This window comes from Cydia strobilella, chromosome 22 (assembly GCF_947568885.1).
Source record: "Cydia strobilella chromosome 22, ilCydStro3.1, whole genome shotgun sequence".
Taxonomy (NCBI): domain Eukaryota; kingdom Metazoa; phylum Arthropoda; class Insecta; order Lepidoptera; family Tortricidae; genus Cydia; species Cydia strobilella.
The window spans coordinates 7,647,468-7,665,550 of record NC_086062.1 but is presented as its reverse complement, the minus strand read 5'-3'; the positions used below and the strand labels follow the sequence as shown (position 1 = coordinate 7,665,550).

At 37.0% G+C, this 18,083-nt stretch overlaps 1 protein-coding gene and 1 long non-coding RNA gene across 4 annotated transcripts in view; one reads left to right on the top strand and one right to left on the bottom strand.

Moving 5' to 3' along the window:
- Positions 1-8,917, top strand: part of LOC134751462 (uncharacterized) — a 48,808-nt gene extending 39,891 nt beyond the window's left edge. Inside the window, exons 2-3 of the long non-coding RNA XR_010128664.1 lie at positions 1,487-1,666; positions 8,801-8,917. This is a non-coding gene — a long non-coding RNA (uncharacterized LOC134751462). The remainder of the gene's footprint in view (positions 1-1,486; positions 1,667-8,800) is intronic.
- The window catches only part of LOC134751380 (uncharacterized), a 112,570-nt gene that overhangs the window by 5,091 nt on the left and 89,396 nt on the right, over positions 1-18,083 (bottom strand). For 2 of the 3 annotated variants that reach the window (XM_063686735.1, XM_063686738.1), the window contains 16 exons: positions 9,882-9,966; positions 8,767-8,893; positions 7,714-7,854; positions 6,993-7,194; positions 6,471-6,693; positions 6,154-6,289; positions 5,850-5,992; positions 5,525-5,675; positions 5,008-5,412; positions 4,517-4,624; positions 3,751-4,270; positions 2,421-2,758; positions 2,022-2,135; positions 1,495-1,643; positions 1,031-1,156; positions 294-413 (listed from right to left, as the gene is read on the bottom strand). In XM_063686735.1, coding sequence (XP_063542805.1) covers positions 294-413; positions 1,031-1,156; positions 1,495-1,643; positions 2,022-2,135; positions 2,421-2,758; positions 3,751-4,270; positions 4,517-4,624; positions 5,008-5,412; positions 5,525-5,675; positions 5,850-5,992; positions 6,154-6,289; positions 6,471-6,693; positions 6,993-7,194; positions 7,714-7,854; positions 8,767-8,893; positions 9,882-9,966 — 3,088 coding nt within the window. The remainder of the gene's footprint in view (positions 1-293; positions 414-1,030; positions 1,157-1,494; positions 1,644-2,021; positions 2,136-2,420; positions 2,759-3,750; positions 4,271-4,516; positions 4,625-5,007; positions 5,413-5,524; positions 5,676-5,849; positions 5,993-6,153; positions 6,290-6,470; positions 6,694-6,992; positions 7,195-7,713; positions 7,855-8,766; positions 8,894-9,881; positions 9,967-18,083) is intronic. The other variant, XM_063686737.1, reaches the window with a different exon arrangement.

The following is an 18,083-nucleotide window of genomic DNA, read 5'->3' as shown; positions in this document are numbered from 1 at the left end:
GGTTCAAATTGTTGAGGGTACAAATTGCGCTAAACCTGCTGAAAAAACAGAGGAAAAGGCCACAATATTGGGTCAGCCGCATTCGAGGGAAGCCAGTACTGTCAAGCTGGTTTAATTTGGCAGACATTCAGGCTGACTCTATGAGTAACCACAGTTGAAATAAAATGAAACCTTCACATACAACAAGCATAGAAGAAATTTGGCACAAACATTTGAAGAGAACCAACGCCAAATAATTATAATGAGAGAGGGGTAGAAGGAGGGATGGATAGATATATGGGAGTGTTAAGTACCTGTATCCACAATGCTGATATGCACAGTCTTCGTTGAATCTGAAGCGCAGGTAGCCCTCAGGAATGGGCTCGTCCTTCAGCACCCGCATGTGGGGCCCTCTGGTGGTGTGTGTACGTCTCCTGAAAAAATTTATCATTATTATTAAACAGAAAAAACCGGCCAAGTGCAAGTCAGACTCGCGCACGAAGGGTTACGTACCATTACGCAAAAAACGGCAAAAAAAATCACGTTTGTTGTATAGGACCCCCACTTAAATATTTATTTTATTCTGTTTTTAGTATGTGTTGTTATAGCGGCAACTGAAATACATTATCTGTGAAAATTTCAACTGTTTAGCTATCACGGTTCATGAGATACAGCCTGGTGACAGACAGATGGACAGCGGAAACTTAGTAATAGGGTCCTGTTTTTACCCTTTGGGTACGGAACCCTAAAATCAGCGAAAGATAAAATCGAAAGTAACTGTCTGATGCCTCTTCATGCTTGAACCGCCGGATCGAACTAATTTGGATAAAATTAGGTATGGAGATGGTTTAAGACCTGTTAAAGGACATAGAGTACTTAGTTTTTATCAATCATCATCATTCCACGCAGATAAAGACGCGGGCAGAAGCTAGCAGTACAAATAGGATAAAAGTCGTATATTGGATTAACACAATATATTGTATTTGTATGACTATAAAACTATATCATTAAGATTAAGCGTTGCTCAGAGAGAATTATGAATACTGCTTACGTTTTAGCAATCATCTCAGCCTCTTTGTCCATGCCTGGTGGCATGCCGTGACCTTGTAACAAGCTCTGCTCTAAGAGTAACTCTGGCGGGTACAGCATCGTTGGGTACAGTGGGAAGGGCGAGCCTCTGAAAAGGAAAATAAATAGATTTTTGTACTAATTTGGCATTTGTAGCTAATTCACAAATTTAATGTATAATCATAATGTTGACCTCCTCTTTCTAGTTCGCAATCCTTTTTATTAAGGAATAGCATTTTCATTGATTATGATTTACTGTAGGTAAACTACGTAGCCGTTCTTTTTCGTCCACGCAAAACAATTAGAACTTTTTCATTTATAGTCTGGCAAACACAACTTGTCAGTCAGTGCGAACCTGGAAAATTATAGGGATATACTCTTTTTGTGCTTGTACTAGTGATAACTATGGTTGTTAACAACTTTTGACTTCCATTTCCAGGTACTCACCCCTGCGAGAACAGCGCCACTTGCGCCAGCCCCGGCAGCCCGGCCAGCGAGGCGGTGTACTGCTGCTGCATCTTCAGCTGCTCCTGCAGGCTGCCCTTCCGGCCGCCGGAGAGATACTGCTGGAGGAGCAGGCTTTGGACGGCTTGAACCTGGAATTGAAGACCGAAATTATGTAAGAAGCTCCAAAAATTAAGAATCATGCACCAACCTAAAGGAAATGTTGTAGTCTTTGATTTCTGCAAAAGGTAATATGTAAACATTTTTTAACCTGACCAAGCTAACTCTGCATAGCATTTTCAATGACAAATTTTGGCAACGTCACCATTACTGTCAAATTTCTATGAAAATATGATAATTATTATCACACTAGATCCCTCACTTTGTTTTGTTTAAGTCGGGGCAAAGTTTGCCTAGACGCATTTTTACTCAATCGGTCAGCAAATAAAAAAAAAGTGTCAACACATGGTAGCCTTACTAAACTATGAAAAGGATAATTTAGATAGTCGCGTAGAGAGAGAGATATATACCTGTTCGGCTGGATTCGGTGGTCTGTGGCCAGGTGATGGTACTTGACTAGTTCCTGATGACGATGCCGTTGATGGCAAAATGGATATCTCGGGATATTCCCTTTCCAAGGTTTCCTGTTGAAGAAAATAATAACATTAGTGACGTGACACATAATATATTATAAACTGAATATTTTCTGAAAATAATTAATTTATTCTAATACTTCTAATAGTAGTGACAAATATTGTACAAGCTTTTAAGTTTATTTACGAGTTGTAGAAGGGTAAATGGTCGCCTGAAATTATTTGTGTAACGGTATCAGCTAGACACTGTCGAGTTTTTAGATTTCAGCTCGGGCTTTAAATTAATGCTATTTTTCTAGAAATGTTTAATTATTGGAAAATCCTTACTTTGCGTACCTTAGTAGCTGCTAATCCAGCAGGTCCACCGTCCATGGCGTTACTATGCTTCTTCACCATATGGCTGAACAGCACCTTCAAATCCACATATGGCTGATTGCAGTGAGGACAGTGATAATGCAGATTCATCACTCCAGCATTCTTGTTCAGAGGACAAGCTTGGTCATGACATGATGGCGGGATCGTTGGCCCAGACTTTGTGGCATCGAAAGGTTTCTTATCGTAGTCCATACGGAGCTTGAGATCTTTTGACGGGGAAGCGTCGTAGATGCTGCGCGGTGAAGACGTGTTGCTTCTGAGGTGAGACGACGGATAGAAGGTTCCCGTCGCTTTTACTACTGGAAACAATTAATTGTATATTACAATACTGTTAAGTACTCTGAGCGCTTAAATAAGATAAGATAATATTTATTCATTTAAAACTTAAATTAATTGGATTGATCCACTGGTAATTATACAATCCAAATGTATAAAATAAAACTTGCTATAAACAAGATTTTTTTTTTATTCAATTTATACTTAAATACCTGTACATTCATAGATTCAACTTAAAATAAGTGAAGGGCAAGTTAAAAACTAATACCGAACAAATTTGTAATTTCTGTCCCTAATGGAAATTTGATAACAATACCTAAACTAAGTAAACATATACTTGTATCTTAGGTACAAAAAATAGTGTAATACTATTTTAATTGTTTAACTTTTATTTTAAGTCCTTTGTTTTTAGTTAAGTATTCCTTTTGGCATTGTAACTTTTAAATTGTATGTTGATATTGGTGTACAACTGTACACGTGTTGCCTGAAATAAAACTTTATTTATTTATTTTATTTTATTTTATTTTAGGTATGCATTTTTTGTAGGCCAATGTATAAGTGGGTAAATTCTTACCGAACAAAATAATTATTTATAATAACAATAAACTAAATGACTATGACTATCTTCTACGCTTTAATGGTGACATAACTCAACAATTTGTTTGTACAGTCAGCAGCAGAAGTTGCTAAGCGGGCGAGGTGTTCAAATTACCTTGACACGCTCTTATTCTCTTAACAATAAAGTCGCGTCAAGATCATTTTGAACATCTGGCCCGCTTAATAACTTCTGCTGTTGACTGTACATATAAATCTCTCCTACTTTTCTTAATTTCTATGTAACTACTTCTAGTAGCCTTTCTGTGTCCTCGTGCCAACGCATCAGTCGTGCAAATCGTGCTAACAAGTGCAAAATTTTATGTAATATTTAAAAAACCCAAAAAGTTTATTCGAATCTTAATTAGGAAGGGTGAATTAATATCAATTTAAAATGATAAGTTTAAGGACGAACACTCACCCGACATGTTATCTTGTTCTCTATCAAATTCACTCTTAATCGAGAAATTTGTGGGAGTATACGATTCATTAGGCTCTTTCATAGAAACGACGCTGTCTACGGAAGCTCGTTCTTTTAAAGAATAATCTTTCACTTCCTCAAAAGGTCTGTCCTGTTCTGTTTCACTCTTGATGACCGGAGTTCCTCTTCCGTGTTTATGAGTAGCCAAGGCCGAGTATTGAGTCAAAATTGCAGGGCAATTGTTCCCTTGAGCACAATGGAAGTGATTGCGAAGTTGGTTCTTAAAGCAGCTCTTTCCACCACAATGGTCGAAGGAAGCGAAGTAGTCAAACCCTTCTAATAGAGGACTGATAGAGTGAGATTCTCTCATATGCGTTTCCATAATGATATGTGTTTCACCAGCAAAACTGCAGTTGAAGCAGTGGAGATGCAGTCTCGCCATTCTTAGTTGACAGTTAGGATATGAATGCGAGCAGGCATCGGGTGTTGTGAAGACTTCGAAATGTTGGAATTTGATGCGCTAAAATAAAGAAATCACAAGTTAGGATCACCTTTAGAAATGTATTAAAATATGAAATAATTTGATTTGTTCCCTTAAATAAGGACACTAAGGACGCCTGCGGTCAAGGCCACTGTGCGAGCGAGACAGCAATATAACTATGATCGTGCGATAGAGATAGGAAATGGCGGGTGAATGTACGAAATTCGTGCTTAGCGCCCTTCCTTTAGTTGTACACTTTTGGTTGTTTAAGTACTTAATACTTACAGGAAACTCTTCAATTGTAGTTATAACAGGAGGTTGAGGGACGGGTGGTAGAGGTAGTTGATTGCTCTTTGGCAGTTTGAATGATGTAAATATCGCTTGAGGAGTCACCTGAAAAAACATAAATATAATATTTAATATAGTTATGGAACACAATAGTTGTTTTCGCCACATATAAAACCTTTATTATTAAGTATATGCTGACCTCCTTGTCGGGGTTTCAACTAGATACGGCAAGGCGAAAAAAGAAGTGTGACACATGTCAATAAGATAAATATTCTAATACGATCGCGTGAATGCAAAACGATAAGAATATTAAAGAAAACCAAAAGGGATCCCTAAGTGCCGCCGCACGCCGTTCAGTGGACGCTCCACAAGGAGAAGCCCATCAGAACCGGTGAAAATATATTGTGGTAAGTTTTTCCTGCACCCCCAGTAGTTTTGTTTTTTTTTTTCCAGGTTTCAGTAACAAAATAGCTTGTTCCAACACTTACATTGTCAGTCCAAACTTCAACCACCCTATTCTTAGGTGGCCTTCCCCGCTTCCTACTGAACATCTCATCCAATGAGCTTGACGGATTAACTTGTTGAGGAACTAGTCCGTGATTAGGTCCAAGATTAAGCTGAGCTTGCAAGTTCGGCGTCAATTGCGAGGTCAGACTTGGCGTCATTTGAGCCAGCTGCGCCAAGTTTGGAGGAAGATTTGGTATGTTTGGGACTTGGCCGAGCTGAGCAGCCATATTCGGGTGCAGCTGGGCTGAAAGCTGCGGTGTGAAGTTGGGAGCGAATCTGGCCGCTAAATTAGGAGACATAGGGCTTAGGATTGCGTGCTGACGATGGTGCTCCAGACGTCTGAATGGATGTTCTTCTGATGAGAGAATAACTGCTCCGCAATTTTCCTGAAAAATAAACATATGTCTTGACTCTTGGAATTTCTTGTGACACTAATTTTACAGCATTTTCTGTTTATTATTAGAACTGATAGCTAATGTAAATGTATAGGTAGCTTACCCAAGTGCAATGATAGTGTGTAATGTCCCTGATATGTTGGCAGGCGGAGTTGGAGCAAGGATTATTCCGCGAGTAGGTCATGAAGTAGGCTTCAGTCACTTGGTTCTGTTGTTCATGTTCCATTGCGTGTTTCACCATAGTATTATGACAGCTGTGAAGAAGATTGCTATATTAATAATTGAATTCTAAGACAAGTATAATCTAATTATTTCCGATTTTGTGCAATATAATCCAAATCTTTTTTTACTCCTATTCTCTTTTGGATGGCCATACTCGTAAATGCGTGTCTTCGTGTGTTTTAGTTTTGAAACATAAATAAACAAACCTGTGAGCCATCTTGCAGTTTTCTGCCAAGCAATGATAGTGCTTGTTAAAGGCACTGCACTTGCCGCATTTGTCTTCAGCTTCCGTTGCCCCGTTGAAAGTTTCTATATATTTACGAGAAACCTCTTCCACTAAAGCTGGGTTCTGTAGAAAGAAACAATAGATCTAATTATATAGAACTCGGTATCATAAAATTGTAGATCGTCTTCCCTACCTCTACGCAAAAAAATCTGATGATTTTGGTGATTACAATCGATTTGTGAGGCTAGGAACGTATAGTGACTAAATGTTTTGAGGATACTTACGAATGGATAGGAATAGTCTGAGTCCACCATTGAGTTGGACATATCATCGTCAATATGCAGATTAGTCCCAGGTGAGTACATGCTGAGGTCGGCCCCTTGCTGCATTAGCGCGCTTTGAATCACGGATGTCGGTAGCCTGTGGAAAGCAACATAATTTATGATTGGCTGCTCAGCTCAGTTATTGTCATTAATTTGCGGTTTATGTTGATTTCGAGTGAAATTCTGTTAAGGTATCTGTCGCTAATGTGTAAAATGCCATCGATAGTCAAAATATTTGAAAAGCTAAAAGTACTTTTAGCTAAAAGTTTAAAACTCACCCGAAACTCATCTCCTGCTCTTTTCGCTCATGCTTCCTCTTATGTGTGAAGATCTGACTGCTGGAGTGCAGCACGTAGTTGCAGTGCGGCCGTATGCAGTGGATGTGGTTGCAGGTGCGGCTGAAGCGACAGTCGCGGTACGGGCAGGCCTCGTTCTTCATGTACTTCTTGAAGCCGTCTTTTGAGAGAGCTTCGTCTTTAATGTGGTAGGTTTTGTGTTTTTCTGCAAAAAATTTTTTTGCTCGACTTAATATTTTATTCGATACACATATACTATGATGAATGACTTCGTATTTAGATTTTTATATTTAGTCTAAGTTTCTCGTCGTTTCTTTTTATTTAGGTTTTAATACGCTATTGATACAAATCAATTAGGCCTACAGAAGCATGTGTGTGACCCGGCTTAATAATTAAATATGTCTGGATACATTTTTTAATACAGCCTCCATGTAGATATTAAGATCCATAATTTGAAAGCTGTAAATAGAAAAACGAGAAACACTTTTGTCTCACACCACTTACCCATATCAGCTTTATTCTTGAAAGTATACGTGCAGCCAGGCCGCCGGCAGTGGAAGTGCGTGGTCCTCTGGCCAGCGAATACGCAGTGGGGAGCCGCGCAGCTCTCAGTGGCTCTGAACCGCTGGAAACCTTCCTGTAGGATGGCAGAGTCCTTGCGGTGATAGTTGGCATGCATTTGTACATCTGAGGTGGAGATGTACACCTGGAATGGATAATAATGGATATAGATTAGATTTTGAAGTACTTCAAATTCCGTCAGACAGTTGAAACTCCTGACTTGTCTTTCTAAGATGCTTAATAGAGTTCCTTCTTTTGGTAGATATGTGATAAAGCAGACGAAAATTGTTACGGTTTATAATGAGCATGTTCAACCATTAATACGGCGTTTAAATGTGATAGTGTATCGATGTCATTGTTGTCTCATTATGTCATTGTGACCTTTAAATTTATTGGGATAATAGCAACTTGGTGTTAGTTAGTTGTGTCATCATCCTCAATTAATATGAGACAAGCAATTATACAGCTTTCTAGCTATAATTACAACATAATAAGTAGGTACATCAAGACAATAAAAAAACCTACTACAACGAAGATAGGTTCAATTTAGGTCACGCAATCCCGTTAACTATCGATATTCTTCTCTATACCACTATAGAGAAGAATATCGATAGTTAACGGGATTGTGTATAGCTCTTCAATACTTTATTGTCCTTTCTCCTACCTTATCACAGCCATCCTGGATACAGTGGTAGTGCGTCTGGCTACGGTTGTGAGGGCAGTCGCTGAACCGCTCCGAGCAGTCGTCCAGGGGAGAGTAACGCATGAAGCCGTGCGCGAGCGACTCGTCGCGTTTCTTGTGCCACTGTTAATAACAAGATTATTGTATTAATTATTTTATTTTATCAAAAGGTTATTATTTCGCGTTGGTCTCGTAACAATAGCTAACTAACTTTGAAGGAGGAAAGTAAGCTGCTGGTGGCTGAGAGGAAGATTCTCCGCAAAATCCTCGGTCCAACGCAGAGACCCGATGGCAGTTGGAGAATCCGCAAAAACGCCGAAATTGAGCAATTAGTTGCTGAACCAAACATCATTGGTGTAACAAAGGCGCAAAGGCTTCGGTGGCTCGGCCATCTGGAGCGAATGGGAGACGATCGGGCCGTGAAAAGAGCGTTTGAGGGAAAACCGACAGCACGCCGCCCGGTCGGGCGACCTAGGTACCGATGGGCGGATGTGGTGGACGCTGATCTGCGCGAGCTCCAGGTCCAAGACTGGCGAGAAACTGCACAGGACCGGGATCAGTGGCGAACTGTCGTGTTGGAGGCCAAGACACACTTTGGGTCGCTGCGCCAGAAGAGTAAGTAAGTATCAAAAGGTGCTTATAGAATCGGCCCACGCTGAGTTTTCATGCCAAGTGCTATTACGACAACTATGGCGCTTATAGGGATATGTAGGTATGCATTCTTACTGCCAATTTTTTTAACGCAAAGTTAACGTGGTCAGAGAATAGAAAATTTCAAACCTAAAAGGCTTTTAACTATACTATTACAGGCTACACACAACATGCAGCATTGTAAAATTTTACTATGATGCTCGTGTACTGCGTTTTTTTTATAACTATGGCGTGTCTTTGCTATGTTTTTTTAATTACCAAAAGTCAGTCTGCAAAATAGTCATCAATTTGAGGTCACCTTTTAATTGTACATATATATGTAGTGGATTAATGTCGGGCACAATTGTCGAAATATCAACGTTTGTATAAAATCTTGATACTTACCTTAAAATGTCTGATCATCTCTTCTTTCTTGCAGAACACTCTGGCGGGACAATCCATGCAGTGGAAGTGCTCTCTGTAGCCCAGATCCTTGCAGTATGAGGAACCACATTCCAAGGTCGAGCTATACCTGTACATAGAAAAACAACACTGGTTATTATCTTAGTTTAAATTCTTATTGTTTGAAACCAGTAGGTAAAGCTCATGTATTAACAGAACGCAAGATATAGGGTGTTATTTCTACTTTTACTACGCTCGTAAATAGTTACCTAAGCACTTTTTCGGGTGGTAGTTCGCCCTTTTCTCGTTGTTGTTGTAATAGATCATATTTTGACTGGTTTCGATATTAAATAGGCTATTTTAGATTTAAGCTAGTTATTAATTTACACTGTAGTTATTTGCACTGTAGTTCCTCTGTATATATATATGATTTTACACATTAGTAGTATAGTATAATACTGATATTGAGTGACCATAATTCTCATACTAGCCTACAAAAATATGTAATCATATAGTAAAATTCATAGAATGTATTTTGACTAAGAATCTGTTTAAGTTAATATTTATATTTAAAAGTATATCTATCATCATTCTCTCTCCCATTTCAGCCCCAAGTGATCTTTATCTAAAGAATAAACGCAATGTAAATTTTCTTTTCATAAAGTACAATATTTATGACGTGGGTACGCCTAAATCGAGTCCATCAACAATTCCTTCCTCAATGTTGCTTACGCAATTGGTGTCACTTATAAAGAGTGACATAAAAAATGATGTTCTTTAAATGGATGATTCAATACAATACAAATTATGATTCCAAGTATAAAGACCCTATTAGATACGACGCTTGCTCAATATATTTAAAGTATATAGGAAAATACTAAAAAGAATTAAGATGATACTTGTGATGCTAATGATCATTAAACTGTTGCACCTGATGATTGTTATATAAATTCAGACTGTTGTGAAATCAAATCTTAAGTTGCCGAACCTGAATTTGAATGCAAAACAATGACATTCATTGTATTGCGCTGGTATATTATTAATATTATCTATTTTGAAACTGCTAGTCTAAATTAGCGTAGGTCGTATGGATGTTTAAAAATGACTTTTACAAATACCTTTTGACATATCTAGAGTAATCCACCGTCGTTTGCAAAGAATTCTTCCGCGCCTGATCCAAATGATTCAAAGCCGACAGCAAACCTAAAAAAATATCAAAAAAACATATGCTAATATCCTTGGAAACAATCATAACTAACGATACATTCAAGCATTCCTTTTCCGTCAAACTTATTCTTTTGTTTGGAACAGGCAAATCACCTCGATGCATCATATTCAAACGAACAATGTACTGTTTTCATCGTGTTGGAAATATTAACGTCACGCCATACGTTTACGTTATAGTTTCTATCGTTAAGAGGTTTAGGTCGAGAAAAAACCAAAACTTTGTTGGTTGTGTAACCGGCCCCTCCCCGTATCAAGTTTTGGAGTATCAAATAAATTATTATGGTAATTAATCAATGTTTTCTCCGAGTCACTCTAGAGCGGGCATTGTGAGTGATCGTTGACTCTGCTCTAGTCTGTACATTGTAACTCGAAAGCGTTTTTGTGTTGCTCTTTACAAGTCGCTAAGACGCCGTTTTAAAGAAACAATTGTAATGATTTAATACCAATATTTTATCAACTTCATTCAACTTATGAATCGTTTAAGAAACATAATTGTTACAAATTCTGGCCGCATTGTTAATTAACTTTATCTGTAGTATCCTCAGTGTTTTCTCACGTGAAACACTTTTGCGCACGTCATTACATCATCCACACAAGTACCCACATTGTATTGAAAATTCGGATTATTCTCCAAGAGATTAAACTGGTGTTTGTGCTCCGGTGTCGACACTCCACCTCTGCCTTTTTTTTACAAATTCGTTTTGAAACTCGAATTAATACCTATACTTATGTAGATTAGCGTTCAACACAATGGATGTTAACATACGGCTTGATAATTTGGCCGGTTACATAAGTCGTGCATGAATACTCGTGATTGTAACCAGTATTAGAGAGCAGGTTATTATTAATGAAACAGATCACCGGTTTCCGAGATCTTTCTTCACGTTAATGGCTCACGATTTTGTAACACTGCCAAATTGATAGAGAAAAATAAGTATTGTTACACGTCAATAAGTGTTAAGAATCAAATTTATTGCCTTTAATTTATGGAGATTAAAGATTAAGTGATGCGATAACGACGATATTTGACGAAACGTTGAAGTGAGATCGTGAAACTTTGGCCGGAATTGAATTTTCGATTCGTTGCGAGTACATGATCAAAAATAAAAAGACAATGGACCGATCCGGCAGCAGATAATGCCCGTTCGACATAATAAACATTTATAATACGAAGGTGGTTTTTAGGAAATTTCGTAAGATATTGTATTGGCTCATTCAGCCGAAACAATGGGGTCCTCATAATGTTCTACATAATGGGTTTTTGAGCTCACTCAATGGAACCTCGCGGTGATCGACGAAAGTTGGGATTTATGATTCAAGAGAAAAGGGTGCGTGACTTCCTTCCTTCTTTATATCCACGGTTTGATACACATATCCAGTGAACAAATTTATAAATTGCTAATTTCTATATCACTTACAGCTATAAACTAATAGCATTCTTAAATTCGCAATAACCTACGAAATTACTAATCTTCTTAATTACTTCCTCGTTAATATCCTTTAATAAAAAGTTGATCTCGTTCACACGACTATTACAAAAACATCTACTCTTCAACCGTTAATACCGAAAACTAAACCATGGTTCTGTTATAATCCCTCACTGGCATTTACTTAAGTGAAAAATGTTCAAATGTCACTCCGCTTGTACGGCTTTACAATTCTGTCACTAATTGAAGTAAAATGTCATCCGAGATTTAGATAAATGCTCGAAAATGTTTGGTCTGGAGCCGCGTGGGTTTTGAAAGCGTCTTTGTTAATTCAGTCTTTCTTTTGTTAATTTAAACTTTTTTACTTTGTTCCTTTATATAATTAATCTCATACCAATACACAAACTCCATTCAATAGATAGTCAATTTTGAGTATTATTTACTTATACAATCAGTTGTAAAATAAACATCTCTTCTATATTTGTACTTTTTCTTACTATAAATAGATCCCTCTTTAAACGACTCCATATTCTGCGGTCCAGCCGTCAACAATCAGGTCATCACGAGTTCAATAACTGCGTCTTCAATTCCTCGTTCGTCTCTCAATTGACATTTTATTCTCTGCAACTATCTCTAAAATGTAAATGCGGTCTAGAGACATCTACAACATTACAAACTACGTATCCGTTTGCATCGCTGTTCAATTCTGAATCTTATTCATCGACAAGAAGATTCAGATCAAATTTACGACAGCAAAGTTATTGTTGTCTTCAAACTTACACGTCCGGTCTCACTTGAGACTTTTTGCCGACTTGTTGACGGGTAATTTTATTGAATGCAAGAGGCCATTTTACGTTGGTAGATGTTCAGTATAATAGTACATTTTATAAGGCTGTGTATCGTATAGAGGAGGTAATGAGGCGGGGCCATGGGTGTATGTACGGACAAAGATATGGCTATTGACATGCTGTAAGATCATCTACGTATGTATCTTTAAGCACCTTTAAGCTTATTAACTACTCTTGTAACGAGTTTTGTGGACTTAATAAACTATTGTCTTTAACTCTTAAGTTTTTATAGGTCTTTAAATTCCTCATCAACTCGCATATTTCTGATCAATGTATTTTACTCAAAGTGTCTTAACATGACGGGTTGTTTAGAACACAATTCTGTATAAAAACTGGTACCTACTTTGAATACAGCACACAAAAGGAGCTTCGTATATCTAATTCAATTAAACATGAATCTCGTATCCCTATTTGTAGTTACTCCAAAACGAGATGAATCATGCGATCCTCGGAATATCACGTCAATATATGTGATCGATGACCAAGCTACAAATACACTCATACAACCTGATAATCATATCAAAACTTCTTTATCCCAAGGTAATAAGACTGTAAATGGTAAAGCAGATAATACAGCTGCAAGTAATGATAAAGATTGTGGTAACAACGTACTTTTTATAACAATATTTCGGTTTGGAGATACTCCGATAAGGACAGACACGTCTAGTTTAATTTTTCCATATATCGATTAATGTATTGTGTCTTCGAGATTGGAAGTATCTTTAACGTTTTCCTGTGCAGATAATTTTTGTACTATTGTTATTTCCATCTTCGCGTGGGATCTTTTTGTGTGTTTTAGAATACCAGTTATGAACGTTTACATGTTTGGTTTTTTTGACGTCTTTAGATTCTAATCTATATTTTTCCAAGAATTCGTATCTATATTATTTTTGCTTATGCTAAAACATAATTTAACGCCAAGCTTTGGTGGATAACAATTTGTAAATCAATCCTTATCTAAATAAACAATGGAAAATGCTCTAAGGCACATACTTTCTTCTGAGCAAGCACATCAACTAACTCTCTAGTCGATGAATGGCCGACGTTAAACTTTAATTAGACAATAATTACAGCATTGTGTACACCATAGTTAATTATACATAAGAAACGATCCATTAGCCAGTTGCCAATATGATTTGAGACATTTACACGGGTTGGAGATCCATAAAGTGAGTCGGCGGATGAAAGAGCCTGATAATTATGAACGTACGCATGCGTAGATCAAATCGGGTCCGTCGATAGATAAAGGATCTAGATGTGTTGCGCCGGCGATCGGGCGGTATTACGTGTCATGCTCATGGCGATGTGGAGCTTCATTGCTATTCCTATGGGTGCTACTTATTCCTATATAGGTATGGTTCAAACGAACTAAGAAGAGATTGAAAAAAATGCATAATTTTTATTTTTGTGATAGTCTATTCAGTATATGACTTATTTTAACGTATTTTTTAAATATACACAAGTACCTATTGTGACGTCTATTCTATATCCGGTCTATAGTTCGTGGGTGATATTTTCATTGACCAACCAACCGAATATTCTTATACCACGTCGGTGGCAAACAAACGTATAGCCCGCCTGATGGTAAAAGAAAACCCTGCAAATCCAGGGGTGTTATGTGCGCTTTACCGACCCTTATTCCCAAATCCATATTTAAAACTTGACATTCTCAAAACTACATTTTGTGATTGTTTCTATAATGATGTCTTGGAGCGTGGTCAGGCCTTAATGAAAAATAAAACATGTTAAGTACAAACAGCCAGTATTTTTTTTGTACTAAGTGAATCGCATTGAATGTTTACAAACACTGCTTTATTAATTTTCGAAATTTTCCATTTAATGATCACGTATCGCCATCGCAATTGCCAAAACACCGAATCCCCATCTGTCCTGCGCTCGGCTTTGTTCGGCCGTCTCCGTCGGCCGTCGTGCAGCGCTCAGCGCTGATTGGACTACGCAAATGATTCCGCATGATCTTGTTTAGTTTTTGTTCTGTTTACGCTGTCTCACTTGAGAAACCTTTTAGTTTGTTTTAGACTGGTTAGTAGTCAATTAGAGTTTTGCTGAGCTTTTTTATGCTCGTTAGTTTCCGCGGGTGTCCGCAAATGTGTTATTACGGATACTTTTACTTTCGTTTTTGCGATAATCAAATTTCTCTGAGCAATAACTTGTTTGTTACAGTTATTTTGGGTTTTAATACCGATCAAAGCTATTTGGTCTTATTTATTAGACCGCCGTTTTTTATCAAAATGTAGTTGTTGTTGAGTATGATTTCGATCATAGTCATTAGATTAGTCGAAAGGTGTCCATTGCTACTTGCTACACAAGGCTTTCCCGTGATCTTGCACAAATCTTCAAAATTTCATTCATCTTTAAAAAGGGGCATTAGACAAAAAGGCCTACGTTGTATGGGACATGACGCGTATGGCAGCTACGAGTACCTTAATAACCTGCAGAAATCTGTATTAAGTACTTATTATACTGTTGAATTTAAACCTAAATTATTAAACTTTATCATGCCAAATATCGGCTTGTTAGTTTTATCCTAAGTGTTAAAAAAATCTAGAATGCCCTAAAAGTTGATATTTTCCAAAAAATGCGTTTGCGAAGCATCTCTGCAATTCAACATTGTAAATGTGACTACATATATACAATCGCTTTACGCTCACATCATTAACCTGGGGCTTAATTACCATTTCTGAACCAACTTATTGTTCAGGTCCTTAATAAAATAAAGGTAAGCGCACAATGATGGATAGACGGCGCAGATCGCATCGATACGACTGAATCGATTATGTGGATTAATGTGGCGATAATCGAGAACTTTGCGAGTCGAGGACGATATTTGGAAATGACAATGTAATACCAATGTAATAGAAAATTAAAATTAATAAATATTGAAGCGTAGTGCTTGTACAAACGTGTGTGCTGTTAAACCTTTTTTTAAATTGTTTTGCTCGTTAGCAAAATAGTGAAGTTACAGGTATGGCTTTTAAACAGCTCAAAAATGAAGTATGTAACCCAAGTCTAAATACAAATTGATTAAATAATAAAATTATGGTGGTATGGGATGACTTGTTTGTCTAGAAATGACATTTAACTATATATATTCCTCTAAATTCTAAAATAAATAAATCACGTGAAAAATAATTTAAGATTTGATAAAGTTTTACAAAATGTTTTGCTAAATATCGGTTGTAAATAGCACAACACGTAAGAAATGCAGCATTTTGCGTTTAGCTTGCAAAATATCACTTACTTGCAGATTTTCGAGCGGCCGCGCGCACGTAATCAATACGTTTTCAATGTAATTTTGATACGTCAAAAGCACGTTGCGGTATAAAGCGTTGTACTTTTCTTTTTACACAGCAGATGTACGAACGAATGTGGTTTTGTTTTAATTTCAATAAGTTTAAAGAATTATCTTGATGCTGCAAAGTCGGCCGGTAACGTCATTATGAATTGTTTGTTTTGTTCAAGAATAACTGCTGTAATTTAAAGAAAAAAAGCCTGAATAATGGAATTGAACGGTATACTCGTGGGACATCTATGTCAAATTGACATTAATTGTATTCGATATGTTCTTCGACACTATCAACGAGACGCTTGTAATTATAAACAAGAACCTCTTGATCGTTTTTACATTTACGCAAAATTCAATTTCTAGCATTCTTCAACGAAAATAATATATATTATAATTATTCAGCCCATATACGTCCCACTGCTGGGCACAGGTCTCCTCTCATGCGCGAGAGGGCTTGGGCTTTTTGTATTTTTTTATTATTTATATTTTTTAAGTTTCCAATTTATTGTGATAAATTGCTCATTTCCTATCTATTTAAGTAGTTGTAAAATGCAACATGTGTCAAATACTCTATTAAGCACATTTTACGGTATAGGCAGTTCTTAAATCGTGACAAAGCAATAAACACATACTTTTCTTTCTCATAATTTTATTGAAACGCGATTGATAACCCTAATCAAGCGTTGTCATAACATACGGCTGGCATGACCATAAATATAATTCCGTGACACGTATAAAATATAAAATCAGCATAATATGCTATTAACATTCTACGCATATAGGCGACAAATGAAGGGGTCACATGACTATTACGAATGTCTATTACTAGAGATCTGTATTAATATAGACTGACAATGTCTCAATGTCTGCAGTCGCGTCTACTTACTGTTCCGATGCGCGGTCAAATCCAATTACTCGAATAAATGGATTTTTGAAATTAGAACTATTGGTGACATGCGTAGATTTATTACGCATTTAAATGAAAATTTATCTCAATTTATCGGGTTTGACCGCTCACCCCTCGTATTATTATGCACTCTTTACATATATTTTTGTGAGGTCACGACAATTTTTTGTATTATTTTTGGAGAAAATGCGACCCTATGCAACTGAAACTTCACTAATGTGGCGCTACCTTCAAAAAGCCAAAGCGACATAACTTTGTATGTATAACGGACTTATGGAAAATGAAGACGGTTAATCGATTACCCGTCTTCATTTTCCATAAGTCTCTACTATTACATTTTGCTATTATTATGAATTGGAAAGTAAGATACGACTTTTGTATGACTGAATGGTAATTGAATTAAGTTTTAGGGGCGTTACCGTTGCGAATGCTCGTCGGATTGTTTGTTTTTTCTGAGTTTTCGAGGCGTTTCTTCTTAAAAAAAACCGGACAAGTGCGAGTCGCTCTCGCCCACCGAGGGTTCCGTACTTTTTAGAATTTGTTATTGTAGCGGCAACAGAAATACATCTGAGAAAATTTCAACTGTGTCTAGCTATCACGGTTCATGACATACAGCCTGGTGACAGACAGACGGACAGACGGACAGCGGAGTCTTAGTAATAGGGTCCCGTTTTTACCCTTTGGATACGGAACCCTAAAAATAATTATTTTTACATAAAATTGGAAGGTGTGGTTTTCTATTGTTTTCCAGTTAGATGGTTTTTAGTATGCAGTTACGCCCAGTTAGGCAATTCTTAGATTTTAGGTTAGGCTGCCTATGAAGCCGATGGTCCTGGGTTCGAATCCCGATAAGGGCATTTATTTGTGTGATTAGCACAGATATTTATTTTGCTCCTGAGTCATGGATGTTTTCTATGTATGTATTTAAGTATTTGTATATTATATATATTGTTGTCTGAGTACCCATAACACAAGCCTCATGAGCTTACCGTGGGACTTAGTCAACTTGTGTACGAATGTCTTTATAATATTTGTTATATTAAAATTATTTGTTATTTGTGGGTTAAATAAAATCAAAGAATATATTACGCACAAGTTTTTATGTGTACCTAGGAATTTAAGGTGTATGGTTTCATTATTATGTACTAATTGACTAATTTCCCTAAGATAAAAGTATAATTGTAGTTATAAATCTAAGTTTCAGGGTCATTTTTGCAATTTTGAATTTGGGACCTTCATTAATTCCATAAGTGTCCATAATTTGATTTGAACTTCTTTTAAAAGTTCATCAGATCAAATAAAACTATTTTTGATTTCTGTTTTTTTGTAGACACTACTGTTTATATAATTTATAAACTAAAATACATGTCATAATATCCTAAAGAAAAAACCGGCCAAGTGCGAGTCGGACTCGCGCACGAAGGGTTCCGTACCATTACGCAAAAAAACGGCAAAAAGAACTCGTTTGTTGTATGGGAGCCCCAATTAAATATTTATTTTATTCTGTTTTTAGAATTGTTGTTATAGAGGCAACAGAAGTACATCATCTGTGAAAATTTCAACTGCCTAGCTATCACGATTCATGAGATACAGCCTGCTGACAGACA